Source organism: Phyllostomus discolor, chromosome 5 (genome assembly GCF_004126475.2).
Source record: "Phyllostomus discolor isolate MPI-MPIP mPhyDis1 chromosome 5, mPhyDis1.pri.v3, whole genome shotgun sequence".
NCBI lineage: Eukaryota > Metazoa > Chordata > Mammalia > Chiroptera > Phyllostomidae > Phyllostomus > Phyllostomus discolor.
In genome coordinates this window covers 20,531,140-20,548,185 of record NC_040907.2, presented here as the reverse complement: position 1 = coordinate 20,548,185, position 17,046 = coordinate 20,531,140, and the positions used below count along the sequence as shown (strand labels likewise).

The 17,046-nt window shown below is 41.9% G+C and overlaps 1 protein-coding gene across 2 annotated transcripts in view; it reads right to left on the bottom strand.

The window, feature by feature from the left end:
- Positions 1-1,023: 1,023 nt before the first annotated feature.
- Positions 1,024-17,046, bottom strand: part of KHDRBS1 (KH RNA binding domain containing, signal transduction associated 1) — a 35,653-nt gene continuing 19,630 nt past the window's right edge. The window contains exons 6-11 of one of the 2 annotated variants that reach the window (XR_004903123.1): positions 16,615-16,816; positions 16,025-16,092; positions 15,194-15,252; positions 11,731-11,923; positions 9,084-9,141; positions 1,024-1,714 (exon numbers count right to left, since the gene is read on the bottom strand). Coding sequence is in view for 1 of the 2 variants with exons in the window: in XM_028513123.2 (XP_028368924.1) it covers positions 11,826-11,923; positions 15,194-15,252; positions 16,025-16,092; positions 16,615-16,816 (427 nt within the window). In the remaining variant the exon portion in view is untranslated. Of the gene's footprint in view, positions 1,715-9,083; positions 9,142-10,580; positions 11,924-15,193; positions 15,253-16,024; positions 16,093-16,614; positions 16,817-17,046 lie in introns of those variants that run through there. The other variant, XM_028513123.2, reaches the window with a different exon arrangement.

Sequence of the window (17,046 nt, the reverse complement as noted above, 5' to 3'; positions counted from 1 at the left end):
CGGTGCAAACGCAGGTGTGACAAACCCGTATTAATTTGCTGAGAACGTTTCTGGTTTCAGCACCCCAAGTTCTACATCCCAGGAAACCTCTCAGTTCTGGGTAAACCTGACAGTTTGTCGTCCTTAACAAATCTCTCACACCAACACAATGCTTTACTGCTTCAAAGTAGTTGTGGCTAGAAGAGGCACAAACAGGTCAAAAGCAGGGACTATGAAAATCTAATAGCTCACTTTTTTTTAACCTTAGGTACGTTTATTTCTCTTCCTGAACCTCTGTTTTCTCATATGTGAAATGAGTATAATGGGTTGGAGGATTAAGTGAAACAGTAAATATAAATGCTTGACATAGTACCTGATACATACTAAGCATTCAATAAATTATTAGGTATTATTTATAGTAATCAGTAGTGAAGATAAAAATGTGTTCAGGGGTTAAATAACTTGCCCAAAGTAAATCAACTGATTTCAATATCCCTTTCCTGCTAAGAATATATCTAAGATTAGAATGCCACAGGCCCAGTTAAAAGGCAGACAGGCTCACCCTGGCCAGGTAGCTCAGTGGATTAGAGTGTTGTCCCGATATACACCAAGGTTGTGGGTTCAATCCCCAGTCAGGGCACATACAAGAATCAACCAATGAATTCATAAATTAAGTGGAACAGCAAATCAATGTTTCTCTCTTCCCCTTAAAATCAATCAATTAAAAAAAAAGATAGGCTTTCTTCCCAGACTCAGCCCCTCCCCTTGACCCCTAGTTAGGGTAAACAACCAAAGGCATTAAGGGAAGAGTGCAGTAAGATAGGTCCCTAACCTCCCAGGAAGCTCAGTGTAAAACCAACCTAGGACATTAGGTCACAAGAAACCAAAAGTCTGTCTCAAATGGCTGACCTTCCAATTCTTCAAGAGGAAACCTAAGGGTAAATAGCTAGTAGCCTAACATAACTGGAAGAAAGTGGGGGCTATCCAGTGGTGGCTTTGGCTCTCTCCCAAAGTTGATAGAAGCTACCAGAGTGGGACCACTCATCACTTGACCAAACTTTTATTGAGCCCCTCAGTGCTGGATATTTGCTGGGGAAGTGATACAGTACAGAGAAAGCCCTACCCTTCAAGAGCTTTTTGAACAAGTTTAGTAATCAACAATGAAGAGAAAAACAGGTGCAGAGTTTAAATAACTTGCCCTAAATAAATGAACCTTCCCACTTGACATTCCTCAGCCTATTAGAGGTGGTGACCAGTCTCCTTCCAGGAGCCCTCTGGAAGTGTCCAAGAGCTCCCAGGCTGGCACCCACAACACAGGTGTGGCAGGAAGGGAAATAGGAGGTGGGGGGTGGGTATTGGTAGGCTGTTCTAGCCAGATCTGCTGGAGGCTAACAGGGAGCAGGCAAATTGGGAATGACACAGTAGGAGTTGCCAGTTTATTCAGATTTAGGATGCCATACTGAGCATACTGTTAGTTCCCTTCAACTCTTTCAAGTTTTGAGCATGTTTAACTGTGAGTATCACAGTCCCCTGCAGCCCTGAGCACTCCATTCTGGGCCTAGAAACTCTTAGGGGATCCTGGCTGGCTTTCTGTGGGTAATCAGACAGATCAAAGAGGTGGGTGAGACAAGACTGTTGATCTCTCTTGGGTTTCTCTGTGCTCAGCAAATGCCCTCAGGCCAGCATTGACACAGCAGGCAGCTCTCCCGGTTTGGTTTCCAGAGTCCTTGGATAGCTGTAAAGACACAGGCAGAAAATTAAGAAACATGAAGCTGCCATATCAGGAGTCTTCCCAGCCTCCCACAGGGCCAGGCTGCCTCCTTTAGAATCTCCCCACCCTGCAGTGTAACTGCAGTTGTTTCACGCAGTACAAGGTTTCCAGGCGCACAGACGAGTAGAAAAGAGAAGCCCACAGCCTATGAGCTCTCTTCTCATGTCAGTCAGGCAAGTGGACCCTCACCCCTGCCATGTCCCAGGCTGGACCATGCCTGAGCTGAGTGATCCTGGGCAGGATCAAGTGAAACTTTTCGGCTTTTAGTTATATGAGTTTTGGGACCTCGGGCGAAGGGTAAAATGCTTTCTGCTCCCCCAGAGATGTGAAAAAGATACAGATGAATAAAGAGCTTTTAAAAGACTTTGGAAGAAAGGAAATGGGGAAATAGGCATCTTCTAGTACCTCAGTGCTAGGTTTATGGGGTCCCTCTCTTCTGGCCTTATGAGGGGGGTTCATCCCAGTCCCAAATAGTCAGGGTTATCCACCGAAGAGATACATCCTAGGCCTGTGGCACAGGGTGGGGCCCTGATCTCTCCATCTTTTAAAAAACGGCCCTCCCATTCTCCCACATCTAGTCAACCTCCAAATGATACTCATTCTCTCTCCTAAAAGTTCCTGAATCCATTTATTTCTCCATACTTTCGCTTCCATCATCCTACTAGAGGTCTTTTTCATTTCTTGCCTGGACTATAACCCATTCTCTACTCAGGAACAAATGAAATTTAAAAAGCAGAAGTCTAATCTTGTCATTCTCCCCATCCCTCACTCGGGGATTCAATGGTGTTCAGCGATGACCAAGGTCCTGATTCTTACCTCACCTTCAACCTGCCTCAGTCCTACCCTTTGCCTAGAATGTGCTCCATGCCCTTTCCCCAAACCCTCTCTCAAGCGCCCTCTACCTGGCTAACTCTTCCTTTTACATATCGGCTTAAACATCAGTTCCTCAAGGAAATCCCCCATTAGGTTACCTCCCTGCTTTGCGCCCTCACAGCACCCTGTTCCTCCTCTTCCTCAGCCCTGATGATCACAACTGATGTTATTTATTTGTGAGAGTACTATCTGTTTAGTGCCTGTCTCCCCAAACACACTGTAACCTCCATGAGGCCAGGGACCAATTTTAGCTTGTTCATTTGCCACCGACTCTCCAGTGTCTATGGAGCACATAGTAGGTGTTCTGATTTATGAGTGATTATGTTAAGAAAAATGAATAAAAGGGACCATGTGTACTGGTATTTGGAGAGGAGCTTCTGAAGAATCATATTAGAGTGTAGATATTTCTCTTTCTCAAAGGCAAATGCAATTTGTTTCCTACATTTTAACCCTAGAGAGCCTGAGAGATGGGTAGCAACCATTTTGTAACTGAAGTGGGGCCATGAACAGCAAGCATGAACCTGCAGGAGTCAGAAGACCCTAGAAAAGAATTAACCCCGTATTTCAACCCAAATGCTTTTTATCTCAAGTTCTCACACATGGTGCCTAGCGAGGCCTGGGAGATGGGGCTGGGGGGAAAAGACTGGCTATCCTGAGGTGGGCCAAGGTAGGCTTTAGAGGTTGACAAGTGAACAACTAAATCAGGCATCTTAACAGAGTATGAATAAAAACAGTGCCTGAGTTTCTGTCAATGTGCTCTACTTAGCTGATTAATCTGGGGCAATAGCCTGGCCACGGCTCACACTCTGGCTAGAAACATCTCGAACAGGCTGTCTTTTTTCAGGAGTTCCCATGACCTCCCCAGATTTGCCCTGCAAATGGCAAGGCCTCCTTGAGGCAAAAAGCTCCCTAGGTCTAGGTGAGGGAAGCACAAGGACAGCTTTCGTACCTGCCCAAGGACTCCCCTGCCTAATGCCGGCCAGAAACGCGGCCAAAGATGATCACCACAGCTGAGGCTAGGAATGAGCAGGACACCTACTGCTGACAGGCTACTGCATTTGTCACCAAGGAATGTCAAGAGGCTAAGCCCGAGCAGCAGCATACTTATGAAATTCAGGTCCCTCCCCGATACAAGTCTCCCTCCTTTTAGAAAAGAGAGCTGCAGTTGGCAGAACACGGCATGAGAACACGTGATCCGTCCCAAAGCCAGAACAGGCCATAGAGTAGAGGACCTTCAGCTCAGGGGTTGGAAAACTGATTCTAGATGTCAGGGAATGTAAACTGCTCCCCATTACCAAAATTAAAAAAGGGGCTTGGTCTGCTGCTTGAATGTAACATCCTGGGGAGCCCAGGGCGGCAATCAGGCCACACCAGGACTAGGGTGCAGTGCCTACCATAGGTCTTCGCGCCGATCGGGCTAGGCCAGGGAACAAAAGAAGTAGTTAGGCAGTGCAGTGCACTTCCTCCCCTCCCCCCAACAGCTGCTGTCTCAGGACAGCTGTATCCAGCCTGTCTGCTCAAGGCTATTAAATATTCATCAGATGCTGGCTAGCTCCAAACATGCAACGACTACTAATCTGGAGAGCAAGAGGTAGATAAGGGGCTGGAAGGGATGGGGGTGGTGGTGGGGGGGGGGAGGGAGAGGAGGGAGGGAGGAAGAATATGAGTATGTGTTTAGAAGAATACAATTCTTTCAAGTCCAGGAATAAGGAAACCAAGCCGGGGGCACATATCCTGTACACCAAAGCTGGGAACTACTTTCAGTGTAAACTGATCTTCTTGTTGCCGCTCTAAACACAGAGGCAGCAGCTCAGTGGAAGCAGAAAGCCTTGGGTCTACGAGCCAGCTTTTGGATGACAGTGTCATCCTAACCTGTACACATCAGTTTTCATTTCCCAGTATAATCCTTGTTTCATAGGATTGTTTGTGAGAATTAAATGGGGTCCTGTATATGACACTCCCAGCACACAGCACAGAATTGGGAGCTTGGCAGAGACTTTGTTCATTTAGGACAGTGGTGAGAGCAGTTTCTATCAGTGGAGACTCAGAGAGTTTGGGCCTCTAATTCACAGGGTGGGTGAAAGGGACAGGATGTGGGAAGACTATTAATACCTGGTGAAGGCTTACCATCCCACCCTCGTGTAGCCCAAATGCTATCTGAGAAGAGAGATGGTTTTCCTTTCTGAGTAAGAACCAAAAGGCCTTCAGACAAGAGGGAGACAGGAAGAAACGCTAGGTGAGGGGAGACTGTCCCCTTCACGCTCCCACAGAGGAGTGGTGCCATTTAGAGATGGCTTTTCCTTCTTGTTTCCTTACTTAGCTACCTCACCAGCACAATGGCTAACTCAAGTGAATTCCTGTTCTTAAGCCTCCAATAGCTCCCTACACTTTAGAATAAAGTCCAAATTTCTTGCCTAGCATTTACCTTTTCAAAACTGGCACTAACCTACTCTTCCAGCCCCTATTTATGGTTAAATGTATTGGGTGCTTACTACATACCATGTTGAATGTTTTACACATAGTTCACTCAGTTTTTACAATAATGTTGTAAAATGATTATTATCCCATTTTACAAATGATGAAGTTGAGACTTGAGAGGATAACTCATCTAAGATTCCAAAGCTGGTGGCTCTAGAAGAGGCACAATTGGAAATTAGTCTGTTTAAAGCCATAGTAAAGTGCTATGCTAACCTATGTCTTTCTGGTCAATTCTTTGTTATACTTTAAGAGTCAAAATTTAAGACTTAAATTTTGTTACTCCCCTTCTCCAGCACTCCCTATGCCTTTTTCAGCAGCTCCTGCAGACTTCCTGATACTTGGTTCAGCAACGGAACTGATCACACACTACCATAACTTATGTAAGACGTACTCTTTCCCATTAGACTTTTTTGAGGGCAGAGACTATGAATTGCTATAGACTGAGTACAGCCAGCACAAGAGCCTCAACGACCTCAGCAAATGTTCACTGCATTAGTAATAATATTCTCGCAGAATAAGCCTCCTTCCAGGATCCAGAATGACTCTACGGGCCTCCTGGGATGATTCTGGCTGATGGGTAAAATTTCTCAATTCCAATATAATCTAGTAGTTAGGACTGATCGTAGACTCTAAAATGAGACTGCCTGAGCTTGAATCTCAACTCTGCTACTTAATAGCTGCATGACCTTAGATAAGTGATTTAACTTTTCTGGGCCTCAGTTTCATCACTGCCTAAAAATGGGATAATAGCTACTCTATGTGTGGAGAAGACAGGGCATGGCACACAGTGAAGAATGTTAGAATTGACAAAATGCCATAGTAGCTAAGACATTTTTTTTTTCAGATTTTAACATGTCTGAAATCAGGATGCATCTTACATTCAATATAAAAAGAAACCATTGTGTTGGTTTAATTGGTAGCCTTCTTTCTTTGCTGTACTTAATAATACATCTTACAATAGCCTCAGTGTCAACACAATATTTTACAGAAGCAGCGTACTTGCAGCATGGAAAATGGGCTTTGGCGCATAAAGTATACAACATGGTTGTATACTTTAAATGGGTGAGTAGTATAGTATATGAATTATATCTCAATAACCCTAGTATGTCCTTAATTTACATTCACAGAAGCTAATCAAAAGCTGCAAACCGGTAGGCTACAGGTAGCACTGGGCTTGTAGTGGATGTTTAACAGGGCCTGACACAGATCTGCGAAACATTAAACAACTGGTATAGAAAATCCAAATTTTAGTTTTGCTCAAATCAGATCTAGCAAGTCTTAACCAATAACTCTGGAGCTGGGACAGAAACATGAATGAAAATGATCTTGAAATACTTAAAGGGATACTCAGGAGTCTGAAGAAGAACGAGTGTAAGTTTCTGGAGTGACTCATTTAACATAAGGGAAAACTTCCAACATTCAGAGCTATCCGAAACGAAATGGGCTGCTTTTGGAAGTAATGTTTCCTTTCGCTCATATGAAGTACTGACACATGCTATAACATGGATCAACCTTGAAAACGTTATGCAAAGTCAAAGAAACCAACCACAAAAGGCATATGTTATACAATTGTTTATTTCTTAAGATGTTATTGATTTATTCTTAGAGGGGAGAAGGGGGAGAGAAAGAGAGAGAGATGAAACATTGATGTGTGAGAGAAACATCAATCGGTTGCCTCTTGTACACCCCCAGATGGGGACCTGGCCCACAACCCAGGCACGTGCCCTGACTGGGAATCGAACTTGTTGCCTTCCATTCACAGACTGGCGCTTAATCTACTGAGTCACACTAGCCAGGGCTACAATTCTATTTATATGAAATGTTCAAAATAGGCAAATCCATAGAAACAGAAAGTAGATTAGTGGTTGCCAGGGACTGGGAAGAGAAGGGAATTAGGAGTGAATACTAACAGGTACAGGAGTTCTTTTAGGGTAATGAAAATTTTCAGGAATTAAGTAACAATAATGGTTGCACAGCATTGTGAATATTCTAAAGCCACCAGGCTAAATACTTTAAAATGGTTAAAATGGTATGTTTTATGTTATGTGAATTTTATCTGAATTAAAAAGAAAAAGACAGAAAGGATCAAATGAAATAATCCTTATTAACTGCTTAGGATATTATGATGCATATAGTGATAAATGTTGGCTATTACTACCAACTTCATTTGATGACAAATGACAAGGGTTAAGGATTTTCTTTGTGTCAAAACAAAGTCAAAGGCTATGGTGAGGCCGAGTCAGGACACGTCCCAGTCTTGCCTGGCTCTAAATCAGCATACCGAACTGTATTAAGTTCACAGGTAGTGACAGAAAGTTATAGAAATCACTGGGACCAACTGACTAAACTACACACCCAGAACAGAGAGATCACAAACAGCCCTTGGTCTGCCAACAATGGAACCTGCTTTTCCAAGCACAAACTACAGGCCAAATGACGAAAGATGTTTCCCCAAAATGCTGTTCCTTCAGACTACCCTAGGCAGCCTTGAGACTAACTCCTCTGCATTCATGGACTTTCCCTTAATTTTCCTACAATTCATGTGACCAATACCATATTCAGGACTTTCTGGGTGCTCTTAAACCATTCTCAAGACAAATGGCCCTCCTTCAAGTCTCCAAGTCTCAGAGATTCCTGGCTCAGAGAGGGGCTTGGAAGAAATGGTGTCCAAGAATGCAAATTCCTCTGTCAAAGGCTTTAAGTGCCTTTGTCTTACCTAGGTAGATCTCGTCTCCTCAGTGCTATCACAACCCTAACAACTCACTCAGGGGCAGAGGGAAAAATCCTCCGGTTAATTCCTTGATGGCTTCAAGCAACAGGAAGGCTTACTGAGTTGTCAGTGTGAGCCCAATTACCCAAACAAGGGGGTTAAACTTTCTTAGGGAAAGGACACTAATATTTACTATGTATAAGGCACGGAATTGGTTGGCCTATATATAGAAAGCCTTCAGTTTGCCAGCCACTGAGAGGTATACTTTATCACTACCTTCCTTCCTAGTTATAGAAATAAGGACAGCGATTTGTTTTAGATCACTAAGCAAAAGACAGCTCATAGATTCAACTCTGGATTTTTGTCATAGCAGAAAGGTCTATGTCCTTTCTGCTATAAAATAATATTCCTACTAGGGATTTCCTAAGTGGCAGAAATACCACTTTCCCTAGATGATTAGCAGTACAGTATTGTGTAAGTCAAGGTGTTAGGTTCTGGTAACACATAAGCGTGGGCTTGATTACTGATAACACTGATTACATGACGCTGGGAAGTCACTTCACACAATAAAGTCTCACAGTTACTTCTGTAGAATAGAGGTATTACTGGACAATTGTTTTTTCACTGCCTGGAATCCATTTCTGCTTCCTAACACCACCCTGACTTTTGAGGAATGACCTTTTTCTTACTGCATGCCATGCGGCATACTGCTAAAACACAGGTATGTGACTCAAGCTAAGCCAGTCTGACCTTCCCTTCCTAACCCAAGATTCCTAGAACTTGAATCTTGAAGGAGAAAGAAAACAAACATGGCTCGAGTTTACAAATTCCAGCAATAGTGACTAAGTAGCTATTGCTGCTTCAGGACCTCTCCTGTGGCCTAAGAGTGCTGCCTCAGTTCTCTGAAGTCATTATGGTTCCTAAGCCAGATTTTCTAGTCTTTACACTAAATGGGTGAGCCCCTGGCATCCTTCTAATAAATTCCCTTTTGTTTACAGTAGCCAGTCATTTTGTTGCTTACAACCAATGAACTCCAAATGAAACACTGCCTTACTAGGTTACTGACAAGAGTGGGATTCAATAGCCATGCTAGTCATTACAAGTAAATTTCATATGTACTGTAAACAAACATATAAACACAGTTGTGTTGTAAATGATACAAACAACGTACAAAATCACCCATTGGTGACCTCCCAGGCCACCTCTTGGCAGAACTGTTTTATAGTTAGGATAAAAGTCTCACATCCTTAATAGAAAGCCACCTTAACATACCTGACAGGGGTCTTCACTACCCATTCTACTCCAGGAAATGTCTCGAGTTTTCGATGACCTGAAAATGGAGAATTAAGAGATCAGTCTTTTGATGAGGAAGTTTTAAAGACATACAAAATAAAAGATAGAGATCCTGCATGCAGTTACACATTACAGGAGAGAAACATGCAACTTTAAGGAAACTTTAAGCAACATTTCATTGTGAATATCAATATGGGGACCTATGGAGGCTCATCCTTGTACATTTTAAAATAGCTGAGCAGAAAGCTTTACTTTGGGGAGCAGATCTAATCTACAGTCATTGAAATTTTACATTGTGTCATTTAAGATGTCAGACTTTGTGCCCAAGTTACATTACAGTTCACTTGTGATGGGCAGGATTATTAAGAGTTATGGCTAATTTATGCGGCAGCATATGGTTTTTCTTTTTACAGCTATTTTTATTAAACAAATTTTGCCAAGTTTTAACATTAAAATTAACAGCTAAAGAATTGTTTATGCAAGTTGCTGTCACAGTTTATGTAAAAGAGAAATATGTGCTATTAAAATCAGACATTTAGGTTACCTTTGGTTTTTTGCGATGCATGTTAGCTTTACACATCCTGATTCTCTTGCGATAATTTTCCTTTAAAAAGGGGGGTATAGAGTGATCTCTTTTCATCAAAACAAGACATAATGCCCTGAAAGCTGACTTCAAACCATGGTTGAAAATTCAGTTATTTACACTTTATCACAATCTACAAATACATTTTTTTGTTGGTGTGTTTTAAAAAGAAAAAAAAAGTCCATCATGCACTGCTGCAGGCAGCTTGGCACTTCATACAAGAGGATTTTTCACCCCCGAGTAGTTTTAGGTGGCTCACTTAGAGAAAGCATTTGAACCCTGAAAATTGACAGCACAGGGGAAACAGGGCCAACCAATTCCATCATTTCCTCCTGATCTCAGGAGGGAGTGCAGGGCCAGCCTATCACACCAGACCCTGCCCCAACCCAGCTGATTTATTAACAGTGTTTCTGGGATTAGAAGGGAAACCCTTAAGGGCACCCAGGGTTTGCTGAATTGTCACCTCTAAAAGCAGGTGCTATCCCTTTCCAAACTCACAGAGATCATGCGGTGTCACTCTTATGACCACCTAGGGGCTCTACAGGAGATGCAAACAAGGGTGGCTGGCACTTGAAATACTGACGCCTCTGTATGGAAACCAATCGAAGTTTTGGTTTGGTTGGGTTTCTCTCTCCAGAAACTAGATCTTGTGATAGGATTAGATAAAACTGTTTTCAACAACTTCCAGGGGGTGAAAAAGCTTTGGTTATTTTTAAACTAAAACTTAACAACTCGATAAACTTTTTTTGGTAAACTTAAAAATAAAATCCCCACCACCACTTTTAAGAATGTCTCCAACTTTTAACAAGCCCATTAACTTTAGAATTAATTTAAGTTTATTTGAAAGAGAAAACTATTTTATTGTCCACCCACAAAAATGACAATTCATCACATTTACTTTGATTAAAAAAGGACTAAACTTTATTGACAAACTGCTGCAGACATTTTGACATAGGTTTAAGCTACCTATTTAGGCAGACTTACACATGTAGCATTTAATTTTCCAAGAACAAAATGGGAGGATGGTACAAATCCAATTAGGACTTTAACTTATGTACAAAGTGGATTTTGATTCCTTTTTCATTCAGCTGCAGTGTCCCTTTTTATATCATGCTAGTGTTGAGACATACTCCACTATCTTGGGAACAGTTCAATATTGACAACCGTCAACTAAAGAAAATCATCAGCTTTTGGCCCCAGTGTCCAAGTGAGCTTTTCATGGAGTGCAGAATCTCAGATGGACAAAATACTCTGTCTTTTAAAATACTGAAATTTTAATTATTAGTACTACTATTGAAAGATAGTTTGTAGCTAAAAAGCTTTGCATCAAATTCAATTTAGGTAGCCAGCCCCTCTCCCCCAATCAACCTCTTCAAAACCTATCCTCTACTAAGTATCTCTCAACACTGTATGTCTGGGGCTAGATTTCAAAACCCACATAATGAAAAAGTCATTTTTACAAACCTAATCTTGTTGTTGTTTTTAAGTCAATTAATGTTAAAAATTGCATCAACTATTTAATTCATGAGGATCTTTCATATTAAAATTTAACCTTAAGATTCAACCGCCATGTGCTTTTAAAGGAAACGTTTTTAGAGACGTCTGAGCTCACTTTTACATGGTGGCACCTACTGCCGTTAACGTTTGTGATTTTTAATCTTGAACAGCCCTGAATTTTGAAATGTAGCCTAGTTTGGGATTCTGCAACTACAACTATACGGGATGCCTCAAATCAAAACTAAGATAAAGTTAACAAGCCTTAACTTCAGAACCTTTAAGCAAGCAATGTCACTTTTGAAACTAACAGGTTTGTGGCCTTTTTTTTTTACTCAACTTCTTTTTTTATTATAAAAGGTACATTTCTGTTTATATTTAAACAACAAAGAAAAAAGCATCTACACACTTAAAAAAATTAATTCGATATTCCTAAATCTATTTTAACTCATTTTAAAATACTACATACAGAAGCCAGAATGCAGAGTTAAGAATGGAGTAAGGTGGGGAGAAGAAGGGGACCACGAAGAAAAACACTTAGACAATTACTTGTCTGTTGTGGGTAAAGCAACAGGAATCCTGGGAGATACAAGAAATCAGTAACAACTTTGCTCATAACTGATATTTTCCCCTCATGTTTGTTTTTAATAACGTCCATATGGGTGCTCTCTGTACGCTCCCTTCACCGGCCTAGCTGGAGGGGCCTTCAGTGATGGCCTGGTCCCATTCCAGTCGTCTTGGCCTATAGGGAAAGCAAGAACAGTTTATAAATCATATGCTAATTGCATTTGGGGATGAGAAGGGGTAAGTCATCTGGTAAAGAAACACTGCTTTGGGCCCTGGCTGGTGTGGCTCAGTGGACTGAATGCTGGACTGCGAACCAAAAGGTCGCCAGTTTGATTCCCTGTCTCCCTGTCAGGGCACATGCCTGGGTTGTGGGCTGGGTCCACAGTAAGGGGTGTATGAGGGGCAACCAACTGATGTTCCTCTCACTCTCTTTCTCCCCACCCTTCCCCCACTCTGAAAATAAATAAATAAATATAATTAAAAAATGTTTTAAAAAGTAACTAAAACCTTAAAAAGAAACAAAAAGAAAAACAAACACTGCTTTGTTTTCAATGTCTTGCCATTTCCCCAGTGGTCCACTCTTTTCCCTCGACTTTGCCTTCCTGAGCAGCTTAAGCAATTTCCCAACTGGAGGGCAGTTCTGAGTCGACAGACAGAAACAGCTCAGAAAGGGCTTGGCGTAATCTCTGGCAAAGAGGCTCTCCACAGGCAATGCAATCTATACTCCAGCCCCCAAACCGTGATAAACCCAACACTTGCTGAGACAGCGAGGAAATCAATCTCAGTGGGTCTGCAATGCCCTTTCCTGTTCCAAAACAATAAGACAGCCTCAGGTAAGGTGAACTAGTGGAAGTCTTGAAGACTGGAAGCAGCTAGCTCCCTTTCCATGTAATAGCAAATCAGGTTTCCCTATAAAGAGGTGTCCTCTGGCCCTCTGGTAAAAGCAAGCAAGGACCATTTCTCATGAGGCTCTTCAACAGCAGAGCTGAGGTCCACTGCTCTGGCAGAGGGAAGTATAATCAAATGTGTTTAGAGCACTGATCAGGAGATTTCATTATTCCCTTTCTTATGCCAATAGTCCAGAGAAGCCAGACAATATGGGTGACATTCTCAAATAGTTTTCCTTCTTGATAGGGAAAAGGCTGAGGGAGAGAATCACTTCTAGAGCTGACCTCCTATAACAATGAGTTATGTTTATAAGCATATTCTTTCTACTCACTGCTACACTTGACCCATGCCAGTCATTCCTGAAGTATTTCTCCAGCTGTCTGCATTCACAAACATCTGCCTCCATCACTATAGGTTTAAAGTCACCCATATGGATCTAGGGACACACAGAATCCTATCTAAACCTATTTCTATGCATTGTGTAATAGACATATCCATCACTTTCCAAATTGCTTCTGGGTACCAAACAGGGTAGTTTATTTTTCTAATTCTGTTTATAAAGGCAGAAATCAGAACAGATTAACCATGGCAACATCATACCAGGAGCACAAGGAGCAGTCTGCCTCTTTCAGTCCAGTCTTTTATCCAGAGAAACAGAAATGCAATTTAGTCAACACATACAGAGGCCCCATTGTGCTGCTTCACTGATGGAGGGAAATACTCCAGGGCAACCATACCACCCTTCTGAATAGTGGCATATGAGCAGAGCAGTGCAGTGTTACTGATGGCAACTGACCAGTGCCATTTAGGTAGAACTAGTAAAAACTCTTTCCTTGGGCAAGCAACTGATTGGCTACCACATACTGTGCTGAGGAATTAAGCTCAGCTTGTCCATCTGTGGGAGGCCCTAAAAGTTTCCCCCTTTTCAGCCAGGGGTAGGAGAAGACTGTTAACTAGTATTTTAAGAACTGTCACCCTGGCTAGTGTGGCTCAGTGGGTTGAGAGGCGGCCTGTGAACCAAAGGGTCACTGGTTTGATTCCCAGTCAGGGCACATGCCTGGGTTGCAGGTCAGGACCCCAGTGGGGGTCATTTGAGAGGCAACCACACATTGATGTTTCTCTCCCTCTCTTTCTCCCTCCCTCCCCATCTCTCTAAAAAAATAAATAAAAATCTAAAAAACCCCACAAAAAAACAAACAACAACAACTGTCAACTGCTGAATCCCTTTGCAAAGATTCTGAAATTCCTTCAGGTATGTTTAAAACACATCACATGTAAAAGGCTGCACGCACACTCGCTCTCTCTCTCTCCTGCTACATGGCCCTCCCTCTGAGGCCAATTTAACACGAGGCCATTAATCAGCTCTTGAGCAATGTGTTTTTAACCAAACCTCAGGGAAGTAGTTTGGTTATATATCCATTCCAGCCCTTATAGCTCTCCTGATTTGAAGGACTAAGTTGAGATATCTTTATATATATATATATATATATATATATATATATATATATATATATATAATTTATTTACTTTTAGAGAGGGGAAGGGAGGGAGAAAGAGAGAGAGAGAGAGAGAGAAACATCAATGTGTGCTTACCTCTTGTGCAACCCCTACTAGGGACCTGGCCTGCAACCCAGGTATGTACCCTAGGCTGGGAATCGAACCTCGACCTTTTGGTTCACAGGCTGGCACTCAATCCACTGGGCCACACCAGCCAGGGCCTAAGTTGAGATATCTTTAAGACAGTGAGGGTCTTAGGCCAGCACTACCCTGAATTGGCTCCAGTCCCTACAACCTCTAACCTGAGTCTGATAAGTGCTATTCTTGCCCCAAACTGCTGCTCTGGCTAGGTACGTATAATCTAAGTCCCTTTCAGCTATCATTTCCTCTACACTGGGATTCTTTCTGATGAGATCCAAAATTGTTTTTAAAAGTGAGGTAGAGCCCTGGCTGGTGTCATGTCAGCCAGTGGATTGAACACTGGCCTGTGAACTGAAGGGCTGCAGGTTGATTTCTAGCCAGGGCACATGCCTGGGTTGTGGGCCAGGTCCCCACAACCCAGGCGTGAGGAAGGCAACCAGCTGTTTGTTTCTCTCACACACCTATGTTTCTCTCACACACCTATGTTTCTCTCCCTCTCTTTTTCCTTCCCTTCCCCTCTCTCTGAAAATAATAAAATCTTAAATATCCATCAATGTGGGCCTATGTATCAGCAACAAAGGCCCAACCCAGTAACATAACCTAGGTCTAGCCATCTCCTGGCTTAAAGTAGGAAAAAAAAAAAAATCAACATCAGCTTAAATGTCTGCTGTTCCACCCAGGCCAAGGTGAACCTGAGCCCTGGTTCACCTGGTTCAGCTTAGCCTTCCAAAAGTAACGGTACCCCTACCTCTACTGCACACCACAAAATTTAAGAGTAGGATTCCTATTATTACATCTACCAACATCTTTGCCTTTAAAGGGTTCTCCTTAGGTATGTGACGGTCTGATCCCTAATAATCCAGTATTCTCTCAGGCACTTACTTGCACATTCTGCCCCACCACAGAAATAAAGACATACCATATGCTTCATAAGAATCTTGAACCTCCCCATGTCCATAGTCATAATATTCTGAGTCCCTAAAAGCCAAAGACAGAGTGTTAGAGAGCCATACAGCAACTATATTTCAATTTCACCTTTCTCCCAAACACTTCCATATTTTAGTCATTTTACTATGTGTACAATATAGGAAGATGTTCATTCCCACCTTCAAACCACATGTATAACAATGTACTTATTTTTAAAAAGGTTAAAAACTATAGCAAAGAAAAATGGGTATCATACAACTTGAACTGGAAAAGCACAACCACAAATGGACCATAATATACATATACATGTATATAGAGGGCTCACTGGAAGAGAATAAACAAACATGGAAAAGACTTCTTCTGTCCCCCACTGCAGAATTATGAAACGCCTTTTCAGTCTATCACAGATAAGAGACATATAAATAAAAAATGTTTTTAAAGAAAAGTGCAGAAAAGAAGCTAAGTTATTGTGGTGGGATTATAGTTTCCTCTTCAACTTTTATACAACTTCAATGTGACTGTGATATATTTAAATAATAAATTAAATTAATTTAAAGGCATTTTTCCTTTGTTTCTATGTAGTCACAGCTCAGGAATTTTTCATCTGCTATTCTAAGATTCTACAATATAATTTAAAATTCACAGTTACCCAAATTTGTAGATTCAAGTATATGCCTTACAGATGTCCAAAGCTAGAAGATATACCCCCCCAAAGTAAGCCATGCTGCTCCGTAGATTTGTGTTGCCTAAATCTCTCAGTCCATCTGTCCATCCATCCATCCATCCCTAGGACAAGAAACAGAACCTCTATTGCCTGACTCACCCTTGGCTCTGGCTGTAATAGCCTTCGTAGCCTTCATAACTCTGTTCTGCATATGTATCATCATATCCCTAGAACAAATAAAATGAAATAGAAAGTCAGCATCACAGAGAGTAGGGGAGATAAGCATATCCCATGGGAGGATGGAAGGTTTCTGTTAACAGAACATGAAATTTCCCCCCAAAATGTTAACATCCGTTGTGGAAAAGTCAAGGAAGAATTATTTTTTAAAAAGGAAACCAAACCAAATAAACAAAACAACCCCCCCCAAACAAAAACACCCTTCGAGTGTGGGTAAAAAATAAGGCACAAAGTCCAACTTTAGTAGCAGGAGTAGTGGAAAATCTTGTAGTAACACACAGTACATCAAGGTACAGCTTATTTCCTGTTTAATCTACATACATATAGTAGTAAACCATGCTTAAAATGGAGAAATCTTCCCATAGGTTAACATTCACTGCAAGAGAAAAGAGCAGAATCTAAATCTTACAGGCAGTCTCTGCTACCCACATCAAGGGCCAAGGCCCTGTCATTCAACTTCCTTTGGCAACCTTCTAGGTAGGGGGAAATAGCACATTATTCAAACTTCTTACATAGTCTTCGTATGTTTCTGGTGCAGGGGGTGGAGGCAAAGGTATTCTCTGGATGCCTGCTGTCCGAGCTCTTGGTGCTGGAGCACCCCTCACAGTAGGTGGGGGTGGCACTCCTCGAGTCACAGTGGCACCTCTGGTGATGGCTCCTCTCACTGGTGTACCACGCACCAAAGCTCCTCGAGGTGGTACAACACCACGGCCCCTGCAAAAAGAAAGTTTTCCCTCCTTCTTATTCAATTTATTGGGGTGACACTGGTTAACAAAATTATACAGGTGCCTAATTCCAAAACATACCATCTAAAAAAGTTTTGTTAAATAGAGCTTTTTATAAAAAGGCTATATTCATGGTTAGATTTATTTACAAATTCTGGAGTTAGCTAGACTTCATGATGTCTTAAAAGGATGATTATTAAACCACAGAAGAATGTATGG